General features: G+C 41.5%; 1 protein-coding gene across 4 annotated transcripts in view; it reads left to right on the top strand.

Moving 5' to 3' along the window:
* Window positions 1-900: 900 nt before the first annotated feature.
* arhgef18a (rho/rac guanine nucleotide exchange factor (GEF) 18a) overlaps window positions 901-17,888 on the top strand; it is a 34,536-nt gene continuing 17,548 nt past the window's right edge. For 2 of the 4 annotated variants that reach the window (XR_013792427.1, XM_079530011.1), the window contains exons 1-8: window positions 901-987; window positions 5,106-5,171; window positions 5,690-5,771; window positions 7,494-7,585; window positions 8,242-8,349; window positions 11,066-11,206; window positions 12,657-12,916; window positions 15,498-15,623. Coding sequence is in view for 3 of the 4 variants with exons in the window: in XM_079530011.1 (XP_079386137.1) it covers window positions 8,262-8,349; window positions 11,066-11,206; window positions 12,657-12,916; window positions 15,498-15,623 (615 nt within the window). In the remaining variant the exon portion in view is untranslated. Of the gene's footprint in view, window positions 988-1,010; window positions 1,162-5,105; window positions 5,172-5,689; window positions 5,777-7,493; window positions 7,586-8,241; window positions 8,350-11,065; window positions 11,207-12,656; window positions 12,917-15,497; window positions 15,624-17,888 lie in introns of those variants that run through there. The other 2 variants (XM_079530013.1, XM_079530012.1) reach the window with 2 other exon arrangements.

Consider the following 17,888-nt stretch of genomic DNA (forward strand, 5'->3'; position numbering starts at 1 on the left):
CAAATGTGTTCCAAGTGCTAAATCTGTTTCTCGTTAATGTAGGCTAAGTACTATCAATTCTACTATTTTTCTATGTATGATCTTTGCATTACTGATACAGAATAAATAGTTTGGGTTTTTTATTGCCAAATATCATGACATTAAACTAATAAGTGGTGTGTTATTTGAGCAGCAGCAGGTGATATATGGTCAAAACATCCAGATTACTCTTTGGACTACACAGCTGTGAACCTTGTATAATGTATAGTATAATCTATTACTAATCAGAATACACATCTGGAACCAATACTGTACAATACACCTACGTCAAGCACCTCCCCAAAGTATGGATTGAAAGAAAAACCCTACATTAAACATTTCAAACACATTTTGAGCAAAGAGTCATTGACAGCCTCAATTGATGGGTCAGGTGATACTGGATAGTATTGTGCTGGAAATTATTTTTCTAATGTCACAATGTCCACACACTTTGCAGTCGGTTCAACCTGTAGTATATCTTTATATTTATGATAGGCCTAATGTATAGAATACAGAAATTACTCAAATTTCTTGAAGATTTATTTCAATATGAATGTTGTAATGTACACAGTAACAGACAATGATAAGGCTCTGATAATGATTTTGTTGTTAGTAATTCTTTGACACTGTCACAAGAGGTCACTGTTGAGCAAATTAAAGTACCGCGGTAAGGCTTATGTTGCAGACAGACAGATGGGAAGAGGATGGAAGGTAAACTTCACTGACATTATTGTCATTTCATTCATCTTTAGGCTAATGATATCGAACAAGGAAGCAATTATTCTCATTCTTTGCCAGTTCTTCGCAGTTGACTGCAGTGACTGAGTGACTGTCTGCAAATTGGCCAACATTGCCAACGTTCAAAAGAGCGACATCTGGAGTCAAAGGATTCGATAGGATGCCATTTTCGGTGTAACTGCTTGAGTTCTCTACGGAAGGAGACGTTGTTGGATGCAGGGGGCTGGTCTGGTAGGTCTGCTGTGCTTGTGTGCACTTGTTCCTTAGAAGCATCACATGGTACTGTCTCTAGACAGAGTAAAAGTAGTGTCTGTGGAATGGAAAATAATAGTGTATAATGTCATACCTGTCTCTGGCTAAAGTTCTACACTTGTTTACTCTTCTGTGCTGTGTGTTCAACGATAGGTAAGAAGACATTTGTAACTTTGTTGCTCGCGTTCGAAGGGACAATCAAGAGGCTAATAAGGCACGTTTTAACATACATGTAATATGATACATGGCACATTGTTTTAATTGGGGACTGGGCTGACTGAAATAAATGATATAATATTGAATGGGCGACGGTTTGATCAACCGCTTTACGTGAATTATGTCCGTTTCTGCCATGTTTTTTTTTCCACCGACTTCAAACAAGTGAAACTGCCTAGTTGTGGCTTTTGTTTAGTCTACATGTATTGTAAGCTTAGAAGACCGTAAAGGTAACGTTACTTTATATCCACATTTCAGTTGGATAACTTTAACTTACTAACTTATTAATTTAAACAAAGCCTAAAGAATCTGGTCTATACTGGGTCGTTTGTTGGCCAGAAACCCTATAGCCTCTGCCTGTTGATAATGATTTAATTTGACACTTGCAGTGCTCTTTTCAATAGGTAAGAATCCAGGTCAGTGCTCTCTCTCTCTGTGCACCTTGGCATTCCTCACATTCTCCCAGCAAGGACTTTCACAGGGTAGATCCTAAAGTTACACTATTATCACCTAATGCCAGGTTTGGACTGGAGCCCCGGTTATTGAGACTAGAGATGTGGATTAAAGAATGTCGTTAGACAAAATGTCTGACACACTTGGCATACACGCATGCCATACATGGTAGTATTTTAGTATAATTTATGTAGACCTGTATCCTCATTAATTTCAGGTAGCAGTTTATGTGGTATGTTGGTATATCTGTGTGTGTGGGGTGGGGGGTTATTATTCCAAATTGGGGGGTGCTCAATAACATTAATATGTTTTCTTTTCCTGTGTCTCCCACGCCCCAGAACACCCCCACCCGCCCATCGGGAGGTCACATGCTTATAATTAGGGACTACTGAATTGAGGCTCTCACACTGCTTCAGCACACACACACACACACACACACACACACACACACACACACACACACACACACACACACACCCCCCTCACATCATGTACAGTATGTTTCAGTTAATGAGTAAACTGCATGTCAAGGCTACTAGGCTAGGTAAGAGCTGTCATGATGGAGCTAGTGTGAAAGTAGCCCCATATGTGCCCTCTCCCTACGCTCATTCTGGAGCTACAGAATGAGCGTAGGGAGAGGGCACATATGGGGCTAGTGTGAAAGTATCTTTCTACAGACAGCTTTGAAACCACTGTGTGGATACATCTGTACTACAATCAGCCACAAGATATTATGACTGAGAGAGACACGGATCACTGACTGTTTTGTATTGGTTAGCTTTTATGATGTCCTCAAGCTAAAGGTTAGTTTCACGGCAATTAATCATTTAGGGCTTGCCAAGAAAAAAGATAGTGTGAGATGCGTTATTTTGTTATGCTAGTGTAGGGGCCGAGCTGTCTTAGAAAGAGGGGTTGTGTGTATGCGGCTGTGTGTAAGGAGGAGAGTGTGCCCGGGCCTAATCTCATAAACCACTGGAATGATCAGTACCAAATGTCTTGTGCAGACTGCCAGTAGGCCAAGGAAGCAATTCTGCAATTTCTTTCCACATGTTTTTATTGCTACAGCAGGTCGCATTTACTATGAAATCGTACTTTTTTTCCCCGTCAGTCAGTCACTCAAATTCCCCTACATGGGAAAGCCCCCATATATGGTGCCCAGGTCTCGTGAGGATCCCTGATGTCACATGTATTGGCCAGCAATTCTACATCTGACCTCAAACCCTTAGATCTCCATATATGGATATATGTCAGAACCTGTTCTGACATTCCATATGTTGATCCTTCCCCATCCATCCTTCCTCTTCGATGTCTCCCTTTTGACTGATACCTGTCTAAATTTCAAACTCTAGACGGGCCTGCCCCAAAGTTATTAGTGCAGCCGCGCCTGGCAGCTTGCGAAAACTAGAGTTCTAGAGGCCCGAAAATTAAGGCCTGGCTCTCATCGAACCCTTTACAGTCAAGAGAATGTCGCCGCTACCACCCTTAGATCTCCATATATGGAGCTGACCTGTTCTGACATTCCATATGTTGAATTGATCCGACCTCATCAAACCCTGTACACTCAAGACACGCTCCTTATATGGCCAGTACAGAATTCATTCCATGTTGATCTGACCCCATGCCAAAGCGCCAGTGCTCGCCCAGCAGTCTGCCGTCAACGAGGCGGATGCATGCACGTGACCTAGGTCGCTTCTCACCCTTAGGCGTTTTATAATAAATGGCAGTCAAATCGGGCTGAAACCTTGCCCTAATATGGAAGTACTGATGTCATAGATTACTTCTGATGTCATAGACTCACCAGCCGCATGAAGTCTGAGGTTTTTCTAAACTTAGCGAAATATCGAAGTCGGAATGTGTTTATTGGCCTGGTTGATTTTACAAGGAATTTGGCAAGAATGTGAAAAAAATAATAATATAAGATATACACAGATGAGAGAGAAAGGAAAATACTGATAATTATTTGGTATAAAATGCAAACATATTCAAACCAGTGTGAGCTTTGTGAACATTATTGGACATGTAATGATGAGACAAGTCATGTATCATCTACTGCCCAAACCAGTTAGAATAGAAATATAGGAATGGTTGTACTAACTGTACAAACCAAATGGATCATGAATATACAGGTTGATTTTGTTCCATAAACAAACACTCAGCATGTTACAGTGTACAAGTGATTAGGTCCTGCGGTGTCCTAAGCGAAAGCCCCTGCCTTCCAGCCCTCAGTGGGATGGTTACCTGACAGACTTGCTGGTCTTGTTTTGTCTAGCATTGCACCCGTATTTCATGTTGCGCTCTCCACTCCCAGCCAGTGTTGTTTGGGTGAATCAGTCGAGGTGTGGCTGTCACTTCAGAGTCCAGACGAGGGGCGGAGCCACAAACACAATATAGGATAACGTACCACGACACCTGACCTCTTCGTACTTTCATAAAGTAATAGGAACCTCTATATATATATGGACCTACTTTAAGAGATTGGTTTCCTCCCCAAGTATGCTGACATTTATCCTATAGGTGAATGCAATGTTCAAACCTGAAACAGGCTCTGAATTAACAGTGACTTGAGGTTTAGAAAGGTAAACAACTTAAAGATAAGTCAAGTCTATTGTGTTACGATCCTTCTGACTGGAAGCATCCATGTCTGTGTACTTTGTGTGTGCGTGTGCGCGTCACGCACGTGTTGGGCTATGTGACATTTTCACAGCTTCTTTGGTCAAACAGTAATGTGTGTTTTGGGCGTGTCTTGTCATTCAACATGTGCTTTTTAGCTTTAAAATAATAATACGCTGCTACACAAGTACTGTAAGTCCTAACCCCAGTCCTCTGTCTGTAATTATCCTGCATGGAACCAATTTGAAACTAATTCCTTTTCATATGACACATTTTGTCAAAGCCATAATGGGCTTTGCTACGTGTATTGGATTAGCCTATTTTTCCTACCCAATTTTAAAACGTTGGCCTCCCATATGCCACTACTATCTCCTCATGTACTGTCTACGTGTATTTGTTTAACATGACCTGCTTCATCGTCCCACAGAGCAGAAAGGGTGTTTGCTCTGCTTCTGTATGATTCTTCAGAGGCAATGGTTGTAAAGGGTTGAGCTGACAATGCTCAGTGTATATTAGAAACAACAGCTGCTGATTTTAGGTTGGCATGTGTACACAACAGAAGATACAGTAACAGTAGGTTGAGGTTCAGTGCCTGAGCCTGCCAAAAACACACATGCATGGGCAGAGGGACACGCACGCACGTCACACACACAGAGTAACTGAAAGCCACTCTGTTTAATCTGGACTCTTGCTCTTGGTTGGATTTTGACAAGTTATTTTTGGTTTCTAATTAAACTGCCTTCCTCAGTAGCTTCACTGGTATTCCTTTTGGCATATTTTCCACTTGTTTATTTATTATATTTTTTCTGTTTCTAAAGTGCCACGAAGATGTTCAAGACGAGTTACTTGCATTGAAAAGAGTATAGAGGAGAGGAAAAGAACAGGTAAGCCATTTTCATTTCTAGGTCGTGTGAATGTTAGTTTAGGAAAAACTAGTGAACAACACAGGAAAGGTTCAAAGCTCAGTTTAAATAAATCTTGTCATGCAATTACATCTGTCTCACTGTCAGACCTATAATTCCCACGCAGTGGAGATGTGTAACTTAGGGCAAAGAAGAAAGAAAGGGGACCGATGACATTGTCATGAAACTCGTACCACTGAACTACTGTCAGACACACCCTGTTTACACCTGAGCACCCCATCTAAATCAATTAGCCTCTAGCAATGGTTAGCATAGCACGTTTATGTGTGTTGTTTTTGCCATGTTTTGCTTCCTCCGAGGCAACCTCTCCGTCATGTGTCTTTGCCTTAGAGCAGGTCAGACTTGAGCTGTGCTGTCACAGTCTGCCAAACCAGTTCTCTCTCCACAGGGCCAGATTAGTTTTGAAACGAGCCTTTTGTTGGGATTCAGTACGGCGACAAGCACACTGACTCCATCTGGTATTTTCTTTTCAAATGCAGAAACTTCACTGTCTGAACAAGGGACTTTGAGTGAGCACCAGTCCATAAAGCAGCAAGGGTTGTTGTCAGCAGCAAAGTGAAGGTACAGTAAGTCTAACATTCCTGTAACAAATGTTCATCTTTGAACCTCTCAAATATGATCTATGTCTGTTGAAATAACTAATAATTAGTGTAATGTATCTGTTTCAAGACACTTAACCTCTAACTTCTCCCCGGCCTCTTATTAATGCAGAGTGACAAATGTACAGTGACAAATACCCCAACAACTCAAGGACTAAATATATTATTATTATGTATGTTCGTACTCTTTCTATGACCGCTTTGGCTCTATGGGTCCATTGGCAGAATGGGCCCTCCCCAACCAACCATTAGGAGTCAGTAGTGCAGTGACAAAGAACACAATCCCCTGCCAGCTTCCCACCCGCATACACATACACAACCAAGTGTGCTCATTGAAGCACCTGGTCAAGCTGAATGCACCAGGTTTGAGTAATCGAACCCTATTTTTATGACCATCCCAGTGTTTACATTTTTTTTTGGTGGTGCAACCACTCCAAGGAACAGCAATGTCCGTGTTCAACTATGTTTGTGTGTGACTACTGGTTGTCCGTGTTCAACTATGTTTGTGTGTGACTATGAGCACCAGTACCAATGAGTACCAAAAGTGGCGCTGTTGTGCCAGAAACGGAGAGAGAGAGAGATAGTGCTGCACTGTTGCCTGCTAATGAGAGGGAGAGAGAGAGGGGGGGGGGGGGATTTGCACCACTCGGTTCACACGGGTGTGATTTTTAGGGTATGTGTGAGAGATGAGGCACAATTCTAAGGCCACTTAATTTATATGGAAGTCATCTTAGTTTTAATATGGGGCCGTTATCACCGCGTAGACCAGGGGTGCCCAAAAGGTAGATCACATTTTTTTTGGTGGGTAGATCTTGTTGAGCTGCTGGTCATTTTGAAAGTGGCTCTCGTGTCAAAAAGGTGTGGGCACCCCTGGTCTATGGGTTCATTTACTTTTTATTTGCATTGATTTTAGTGAAAGCACTATATTTCGAAAACTATGAAACATTTCAAAGATTTCTTTTCAGGCAAACATGTCCACCGTAAGATTAACCTAAATGGGTTTGAATGGGGTTTCTAGGTGCAAGTATGTAGGACTAGTAGCATGCCAAAGTTTGTGCTATTGCCATTGAGAATGCATTGGGCGTTTTAAGTTAAATACGGGGGGGACATATTTTGACAGCAGAAACTGCCTGTCATAATTTCTCCCCCCTCCCTATTCCAAAGCCCCCCCAGGTACATTATATATTTAAACTATTTTCAGCAATGGTACACTTATTTTTTCAGTGGGTAGATCTAGTTGAGCTGGTCATTTTGAAAGTAGATCTCACGTCATAAATGTGTGGGCACCCCTGGCGTAGACTGTCTCCCCATCACTTAAAGGTATATTCAGTGATTTGACTTAATTCAAATATCACTTATTTTTTCTTTTTTTCTGGATAATCCTGCCTACTATAGAGTGTGCTGACCATATAAGGAGTTCCTCCCTGTCCACAGTGAGCCCCTGGGGTAAAAAAAAACCCTAGTTTCAGTTTTGGTGGCGGGTGGCAAAGCCTTCATCCAATCAGGATGAGAGGGGCCTTCTTCCAATCATGATCGAGTGGGGGCGGGCCTTAGTGCACATGCTGTTGGCCTGTTGCACTTCCCCCCACTGTAGAGCACATTTTGTTACCGGGGCGGACTGGGTGGTTTTCCAAATCACTGAATGCTCCTTTAATTCTGACACTTAATATGCTTTTCCTCTCAGTACTAGGGAGAGTGTTGCTCCCCCAGCCTCCAATGGCCTTTCCAGTGCTACCCTAATCCATCAGCACAGACTACTTCCACCCCTAGTCCCAGGTTTGATATTTCACTTTCAAATAAATGTAAAATAATATATCTAAAATATGAATGGAAAAATCACAGCCCCCTCACCCTTAAAGGGGAAAACCACCCATTTTCAACATTTTACTATGTCATTAATATACCTTAGAGCTGTTGTATGGAAATAATTTAAAAAAGTTCCCCAATTTTGTGTTTCCTAGAACTGTAATTATGAAAAAAATCATATCTTGATGACATCATCAAGATGTGTTTCACCATGTTAATGATTTTTTTCAGACCTCTAGTTCTAGGAAACACAGAATGGGGGAACTTTTTTATTATTTCCACACAACAGCTCTAAGGTACATTAATGACATAGTAAAATGTTGAAAATGAGTGGAATGCCCCTTTAAGAAGAACATTCTAATGCATGAGGAGGCGGTGATATCCCGTTAAGTGGTTCAGAGTCTAGACCTGTGTAGACTATAGCAGACTTATTGTGTTTTATTTTTGTTGTATGTATATTATGGGGGCTTGGGTGAGTGTTTTGAGTAAAAGTCCATGCACGTGCGTGCTGTATATGCATGATGAGTGCACCCATTTCAGTGTGTGTCTGGATGCTCGCATGCCATCCCCTTCCCCTGACATCACTCATTAACTATCAACCCTTATCTTTACCACATACCTTCAAGATTCCGTCTCCGCAGCACAGATGGACGAGACCGATGTCCTGCGATTCAAATTCTTTGACGACTCTGCGTCGCTGGCCCCCTCCGCGGCTGAGTCCATCAACCTGGAAGGTCAGTTAGCCTTCTGTATGTAATAATGATCCGGGATGAGGGCCTGTTGAAAGGTCCCTGCTGTACCTCTTATCATAACAGCCTGTCAACCCTGAGCTACACAATCCCTGCTTGATGAAACTAGCTTAAGTGCTTTTGACTAGAGCCAGACCGCTGGATATGGGGGTTTAGTCCCAATTGTAGAGAGTTCTAGATTGGTTTCCAATGTTTTGTCAAAAAGTTCAACATTTTCTTATCAATTTGAAAAACGTAGCATTATATTTTGAGAACATTTAACATATAAGCAAAAAATATGTATACACTGTTAATATTATGAAAAGAACATAACTTTAATTATCCAAAGAGCGAGGAAAAATATAATACACATAATACACATAATACACACGTACACATTAATTGAACTTGACAAACTGAACTGAACTTTATTTTATTTCTTAAGCCAAAACATAACGGATCTAAATGTGTGTCGAGCCATGATGAAAACACGTGCACGCACATGGGCACAAACAAGTGGGACATTTTAGACATCATGGTTTTCTTCTCTATTGTTGTCTTAACTCTGGTCCATATCCTTCTACTGCTTCTACGATTCTGCCCTGCAGTATAAGGCTATGGGACTTTCAGTTTTAAATCTCAAATCGAAATCAGACCAGCCTCTCCTCTTTAGTGGAAATCTCACGAACGTTTGACCTACTCACCAATACAAAGACGGGTTGTGTCAATAGAAAGCCTACTTTCTTTAGTGGATGCACTCTGAGCCCCCCACCACACGTATAAACTGTACTTTTTGGCCAAAAGGGGATTTTGTTTCCACCGGGAAAAAAATACTTTTAGTTACTCCGCTGCGCCCTCTACCAATATTGCCCAGAGAACTGCCTCATAGAGAATATTTTTCCTCCGGTGAAAAAAAATCCCTTTCTGGCCAAAAAGTACAGTTTATACGTGTGGTGGGGGGCTTAGAGTGCTTCCACCAAGGAAAGTAGGCTTTCTAATGACACAACCCGCCTTTGTTTTGGTGAGTAGCAAAAACGTTCTTTTTATTTACGCTAAAGACGAGAGGCTGGTCTGCATTCATGCGAGCGGTGGAAGTTGAGAGTAACATAGCTCTAAATGAAACGCATTAGAGCTATGGACCAGAGCTATTGTTGTCTTATGTTTTTACATGTTATTGTTTTGCTTACATTGATAACACTTACATGCCAATAAGACATGTTGAAATGAATCAAGAAATCGCATGTACTGTAGAAAAAAACCCATTTAGTTTGTCATCTATTGTTCATTACTTTTACCTATATTATTATTATTTTTTGTTATGCTTTAATTGCGAGACATTTCACTGTTTAAGACTTTTATGAGGAACACCTGTCAAATATTTAATATATTGTATAGTCATCATAAAAGTATCTGATATACACATGGTAGTAATAATACATTGACTATTAACTTTGATTGATTGATTGAAATATTTATTAACAGTTTGCAGAATTACAGTACATTTCAAGCACAAACTCAATACAAAGACTGTTAACTGTGAGTGGACGACCCAATTAAGCATTACACATGTTTACAAGAGGGTCCACCTTGTTCAATTCATCAAAACATTTAGAGACTTACAAATAGACACTTCTATATAGTCAAAGAACAGAACAGGAATTCATCATAAGGGAGGTAAAAAGGGAAAAGAAAAATATACAGTGAGGGGAAAAGGGAGTGGGCGGTGGGGGGGATTCAGATTTTACGGAGGCCAGTTTCGAATTGCAGCCATCCGTAGGTGAGCATGACCTTTGAGAGCGGTTTTGAAGGAGTCAAGGGATTCGCATGTCTTAATGACTGTTGGTAGGGCGTTCCACATTTTGGTGGCATAGGAGCGAAAATAATTTAGTCCCTTGTTTGTGCCGAATCTGGGTTGTACATGGTTCGTTGCACTTCCTCTGGTGTTGTGGGTGTGGACTTCGTTAACATTAAGGAAGTATCTAGATAGGTACATGGGTATCTTGGTGGTGTATCGAATCTTGTGGACCAGACCCATTGCAAGATGCTGTACTCTGTCGTCGACCCTAAGCCATTCCAGCCTGTCAAAGTGGGCAGGGGTCAGGTGGGTTCGGGGGGTGAGGCCAAGTAGGAGCCTGACCAGTTTGTTTTGGGAAGTCTGGAGCCTAGTTTTAAGGGCCTTTTGAGGTGCTGTGGTACCAGGAGGTGCATGCATAGTCAAAGAAACCTTGTACGAGGGCTCCTGTTCTTCAAGGTGTTTTTGTTGACCAGTGAGGAGATCCTGTAAAGGAATCTTGTTCTTTGGTTGACCTTTTTGATTACGTTGGTGGCCATTTTATCACCGGAAAGATTAGCCTCCAGGATGGAACCTAGGTAGGTAATTTCATCTTTACGTGTGATAACATTGTCACCCACCCTAACCAAGAAGCCATTTGCCTTGCTGAGATTACTATTAGATCCAAAGAGAATGGATTCAGTTTTTCCCAGGTGTAAAGATAGTTTGGTGCAGATTCTACCGAGTTCAGAGCTGAGGGCCTTTTCAACCTGCAGTTTGTTCCTGTTTTCCGAGACTAGCAGTGCCGGGTCATCTGCGAACAGGAACAGGAAGTTGCAGTCACAAGCTGATGTCATGTCGTTTACATATACTGTATTAGGAACAGTAAAGGCCCCAGTATGCTTAAAGTTGTGCAGCTGTATGACCGTCTTATTCTACTTAATTTTCCAGATGCCCAATATTCAATCCTTCGCGATGAGCTGGAGGCTGATGCTGAGCACTTGGAGGCAGACTCCTGGAGTGTGGCTGTGGACCAGAACTACTTTAAAGCTCTGGACAAACGGGCTGTGAAAAGACAGGATGTCATCTATGGTAGGTACACCGTGGCGCCGTTATGTTATAGTATATTGTTGCTTTCGGATAGAAACCTTGTTTGTATGTACAGTACATGTACAGTATGTGCAGGAGAAAATAGTCATGCCGCAAAACATATTAAATGCTAAAATATTGCACTTGAAATATAGCTCCAATATGCAATTAAAACATTAATTAAAACAAACAAAATGCAATTTTTGTTGAAAGTGGTCCTGACAGAATTATAGTGCTGTGGTTACCAGATGATTTGAGACTGACAAAAGGAAGATAATTATGGTCTTCAGAGTACAAAAATGTGAGTTCACATCACCCGCGTTATAGACCACATCGCTCTGTGTTTTGGTTCCTTTGTGTACTTAAAGGTACAGTGTATTATGGAGTAGCATTCTGCCGCTTGTTGCTTGTCCAACAGAAAACAGTCCATCTCTGCCTCATTCTTCATTCCCATTCTATCGCCAACCCCATAATGTATTCTGCCATGTTGTTGTTTTATGGCACTGTGTCATTATTGATCTCCCTGTCCCTTTTCAGTCCCATAGCTAGGAGGGATGGTGGCATCATGCCACACTGATTGGTCAACATCTATATAGCCCTTGGGGAAGATACGGCTTTAACTTGCATTGATTGGTCAGCTGTCATATCAGCCTTGCAGTATACCGTACAGAAGCTGACCAGTGTCGGCTGGTCGCTCCTCAAATAATGCCTGTTTTTGGTATGTGATAAATTGTATTTTATATCCCAACTACGTGTGTTTAAGCACTCATAGACACGTTCCAATTAGGATATACCATGGGCTTTTGTGTAGTATTACTATTTCTAGTAGTATGTGGGTTGGAACAGCAGCGAGAAGAACCACCGCTTACAAACCCACAGCTACTGTGCTTTACAAACAACAAGTTACAGTATATCGATGCAAGGACTAGTGTTTGCCTGTCACTCTCATTGAGCATGCTGTTAAACTGCCAGTCTCCCTCTGGCCAAGTGTTTCCACAGACAATGAACCGCTATGCTGTAATGATGCAATGTAAAAAGGAAGAGGATTAGAGCAATTATTCTGGTAAAGTGCATAATGACTGCATGGTAAAAAGCAGAATTGACAGTGCCTGCTATCTTGGTGATGGATAATGACTTCATGACCTCAGACAGACACTTGGGACAACCACACCTATACGCTAACAATGACCTCCATGACAGCTGCAATTCTTTTTTTCAAGCCATGTCTAACGCATTTGTGTTTAGCACAGTGCCCTGGGGGAGGGGAGTAGTACTAGTGAGTTATGTGCATCTATGATACTGTTCATGTGCAGTAATAACACAGTCTGCCACTGCTGGCCACCAAGCCATTTAACTGGAACACTTTTATCATAAACACACACAAACAGCCAGGTGCCCATTATTTGAAAAAAGCCGCCATGACAAGAATATACTCTCCCTCTGATTCCCCCAGAGCTGATTCAGACGGAGATGCACCATGTGCGGACCCTCAAGATCCTGTTCTACGTCTACATGTACGAGATGAAGGAGACCCTGCAGATGGACAAGGACAAGCTCGAGCGACTCTTCCCAGTGGTGGAGCATCTGCTCGCACTCCACCAGCACTTTCTGTCCTGCCTCAAGCGGCGGCGCAAGGAAGCCCAGGAGCAAGACACTGTAAACTCTGCAAACAACTATCAGATCACACAGCTGGCGGATATACTCATCTCTCAGGTAGGCAAGGAAACGCAACATGAATTGCGATGACATTACAAGGGGAAAGATAATCCCTTGTCATGATACTTGGATGGAAAGAAATTACACATTTATTTATATTTGTAGTACATTACTTTTTTTTAAACTTGTTGAAGAACCAAGCTGAAAATATTTTGTCTTTTGGGAGTCTTTGACAATGAGTCAAACGTGTATCTATTAGGCTTCGACCACTCGGTTTGGGCACTTTAAGGTGTGAATCATTTGGTATCTCACGATTCGCTTTGAATTAGATTCTTCATTCGATGTTCAGTTAGTATCTGATGATTGTTGATGACTGAGTTCAATATCAGTTAGCTTGCGAATATTTTACATACAGGTACTTCAATTCACAATATCAACATCGTCCCCAGTCAATTTACCTTTACAGTTTGCAAATTAATACAAAGAACATCCTCACTTAAGGAACCAGTCAGACAGGACGGGGAGAGGGAACAGGAGGGATCAAAGCAAGTGTTGTTGTAGCTTTGTGGTTACTGTGGATTATTAATAATCACATTGCAGACCAATTTTCACTCCAGCCTATATAAGTGTCTGTGAGGAAGCCAATGTGATGCAATGTATCTGTCTGGAGTATGTATGGGATGTATGCTAGTAGCTTCTTATTTTAGATTGGCGCTAGCCCCTCCAATACATGGCTTTTGAAGACTACAGTTGGAGGCCATCGATATTGTCCTTTTCTTTTTGCTGAGGTTTGCGTGATCTGCGCAAAAGGACAGTTAACCCATTTTGGGCGGGAACCCCTTTTGGTGTTTTAAACATTGTTAATTTAGCTATTGAAAAATAGCAGATCTACAAGCTCATAGCGCGCCACCGAGTGGCGCGCTACGAGCTTGTAGGTCTGCTATTTATTTATTTTTAAATCGGATTTTTTTTAATTTTGAGGTCAGGCCTAAATGGGTCAAATGATAAGGGACAATATCGGTGGCACCCAACTGTAGGTCATATGGCAGCCAAGTCTATGGAATTTTTAATGTTTGCTTAGAGCACTTTTGACGTAAATCATTTGCCAGCCAAGTCTATGGAATTTAATGTTTGTTTAGGGCATTTAGACATAAACTCTTTACCAGCCAAATCTATGGACTTTAATGTTTGTTTTAGGGCAGTAAATGGCAACACAGGTGCACAGGTGGAGTTTCTGTGGAAGGAACATGTTATTCCAACCCGTTCCTTTCCCCTCCATCAGGCTGACCAGGGGGAGGCAGTATAGAAACCAGGATTACTGCATGTTTTGTATGAGGGTACCTACCCTAGGGGACACGGGGAGAACATGCAACATTTTTCCTGCTCCATTTGTACATGAAAAAAGTGACTCCTCCATGAGTTTCTCATATTCTTTTCCCCCAAAATCCCTTTTTCCCTCCACCCATATTGAGAATGGAGATAAACTGGCATTGGCACTAACCCTGGCACATAAGTAGTTGATGTTTAAATGGATTCTCTCACCACCAAACACACTGGCTTCTCCTGCACTAAGCTACGACTGTAGCTTCCCCCCCACCCCCTCCCTCTCTCGTTTTTGTTGTGTTGAACGAGCCCACACTCCCACTCTGTTCAGTACAGGTGTACTCAGGCCCTGAGTCTGAAGGGAAGTGCTGATGGGCTGTGTGTGTTTTACTGTCTGTCCTCATGGCCCTGGAATGATGCTGTGTCACTGGCATCATTTTAGGATACATTACCTAACTGCTGTGGTAGTTTCACTGGTAAAGGAAGTAAATGTGTCTGTGTTTCATGTTTGTTTTATTCTGTCCAAGGGTTCTGTACCAGTAATTGCAAGCCACTGATGTATGAGAAATCAGTGGACTCGGTGGCTGTTCATATTGCAGTTTTGGTTCATGAAATGACTAGCTTAATAATCGTGTGATATACATTGCAAAACTCCATTACATATCCAACTAGAAAGATTGTTCTAAGTAGAGTGCAGTGCATGCCTCCATCAAAACTATTCAGTTGTCAAGAAAGAGATGCTATTTCCGACTGAGATTTGACATTGGCCTTTTGAACCAAAAGTTAATGTGTTCAGATCAAGCTACGGATCATTCCCACCGTTAACTAAATGTAAGCTAGGTGGGTGCTTTCTTCGTTTTATTGTCTGTATTTTTGTACATGGTCGCAGTGAACTCTTTATGTAGAAAAAGAAGCTGTGTCATGCAATCTGTTTGACATTTCGGTGGTTCAGAATTCCTTCCTAAAATGACAACCAGCAACTGTAATTAACCTACATGAGGAGAACTGAGCTGTTCTGTTCTGTTTTCAGATGTACATTGATATACAGAGCTGTACTAGGAGGACCAGTGTCTCAGTTTACATAAAGCCTGAGTCAGCAGTTTTCATTTACTAATAATAAATGCCACAACACACAATCTGGCAGTCCTCTAGTCTATTTCATTGGAATTTCAATCTGGATACGATTGTCTGGATTGTAAATGCATATGCTTATTAAAGCAAATCTATTAATCCACCATGCATGTTGGTGCAGGACTAGATGAATGTGTACTTAAAACTTTATACAAATCCCATTTTCAACCAGACATTTTAATAGTTTTCAGGTGACCTTGGAGAGAACATGAAGGATTGCTACGGCGTTTTCTGCAGCAAGAACAGTGACTCGTCCAGTGTGTACAAAGAACAGCTCCAGAACAACAAGAAGTTCCAAAACCTCATAAGAGTAAGTGCTCTGTACTTGGTGCCCAGTTTATAGGGTGTATCACCGTGTCCACAAAATGCATTTGTCCTACAGTACGAACTAGGTACTGTAAATCGCTTTTATCCAAAGCGCTTTACATAGATTGTGCATTACGTTCACCCAACCATGCAAGGCACCAACCTTCACATTGAGAGCAATTAGTCCATGAGCCAGACCCCCCTAATTTGCGCGTTAATTACGAAATGGGTGGGCAAATTCTTGTTTGAATTTTTGACTAGCTGTACTTGTCTACTTCACATTTTTGTATGATAACAATCGCAGACTAGCAGCTTAGTGGTAGTTATCATGCATTGAGTACATGCACCCCTATATTGCCACATGCAAATTGTGACAACAAATATATGATCAACTTTTGAACCTTACTTTGTGCAGAGACCAATGAAACCACTTTTCTGCATAATTCAAATATGGGGAATTGATTGGAATGGTTATTTTACTTCCACAAAACTTCCATATATGCTTAAATGGGTTTTTAATTTTTATTATATATTTTGCACACACATCTAAGAAATTTTAAATAAGGCTTGCAAATATCCCCATTTTGGAAGTGTGTGCTAAGAACCAACATGTTCCTAATGGCTATAGAAAACTGCTCACCATTCTAAGCTTTAATATGAGTGGTAACATGTGTTTGTACGTTTTGTAACTCTAGAGATACAATCAGAAACACTATTATAGTGTGATAACACGAGCCAGGGCCATAGCTATAGAATCAAATCGGTGGGCAAAGCTGGTGTGATTTTTTTTGACTTGTTGTGCATCTCTACTTCACAGTTTGGCATGATAACCATTGCAGACACATAGCTTAGTGGTCGTTATCATGCATTGAATATGTGGCCCCCTATATTACCACACACATTCTTACAAAAATATATGATAAACGTTTGAGCCATTATTGTGTAGAGACCTATAATCACACCTTTCTGCATAATTCAAGTATGGGTAATTGACTGGAATAGTCATTTTACTTATTCAATACTTTCATATATGCTTAAAACTCGACACCAGGCTGGCTGAAGAAGTTCCTCATGCAGAAGACCCCAACACGTTGTAGTGTCTGGCCCTTAGACTTATTGACAGTCATGCCGAAGCAGGGTCTCACTGGAAACTGGTGGGGCAGAGTGAATGGATAGATGATGTTGGTTGGACACAGGGTGATGCGTGGCCGTGGACTGAGAGTGCATCCCGCATTGACACCAACCACAGATCTTGCAGCTTTAGGCGTGCATCTCGTGCTTTGTCTGACTCAGCTCTCTATGCATGTTGTTGTGCGTCACGCATCCGGTTGCAGTATAGGCTCGGGTACCTTTGGGCATATTGGCATGTAAAAAAGGTGATCTGTAACTGCCATCTATTAGCCAATTCATCGTTCTGTTGAGCTGGTCAAGTCATGGTGATGTCAGCGGTATCACCTTTTATGCCCATCTTTGTCAGGCATGCCCAAATATGGGGTCTATGCAGATGTCAGAAGTCGGTGGGACGAACCCGTATTTAGGCATGCCCAAATATGGAGTTGCAGAGGCCTTGTGATGTCAGCTGTGGCCCGGGCAGAGGCCTTTTGTGGCGGTTCTGGACAATCATGGGTCCGACCAACTCAACACCGGGCACTGCACTCCCTGTGGGGGTGTAGAACGCGTGTGTCGAATTTGAAGTAGGTGGGGCGAACGGTTTTGGTGTTACATGTATTACAGACGTACAGCTGTACAGACACAGAGACTTTGCATTTATAGTTAGATGATACATTGGCTACTATATGGACATTGAATATTCCCTCATTTAAAACCTTTGATTTTGACATGTTAACAAAATGAAATAAGAATGTTGACTCTGTCAATACAATATTCAATTGACAGTCATGCAAAATCAGGCATATTTTCCTATATAATGCCTAATTTGCATATTTAAATATACAATTTCAGAAAACTTGTAATACAATAAATCATTGTTTTCATGTTATTAATCAACTATAGGCCGTGTTGGGACCCCAGAAAAAGTGCCTAGAAAATGAATTTCGTTCCCGCGTCATGGGCACTACTCATTCAATGCATTTTTTCAAATCAACCTGGGGACCACTATTGTGTTGGGTGGGGATATGGGCTAAGATTAGTGCTTTTGTAACTTAACACTTGCTATGCATCCCATGTGTATACAACATCCCACTGTTTCTCAACCGTTGACTACTACTGGTAAAATGTCCTAATAATAATAATGACTCAACCAAACAAT

The sequence above is a fragment of the Electrona antarctica genome (genome assembly GCF_951216825.1).
Source record: "Electrona antarctica genome assembly, chromosome: 19".
Lineage (NCBI taxonomy): Eukaryota > Metazoa > Chordata > Actinopteri > Myctophiformes > Myctophidae > Electrona > Electrona antarctica.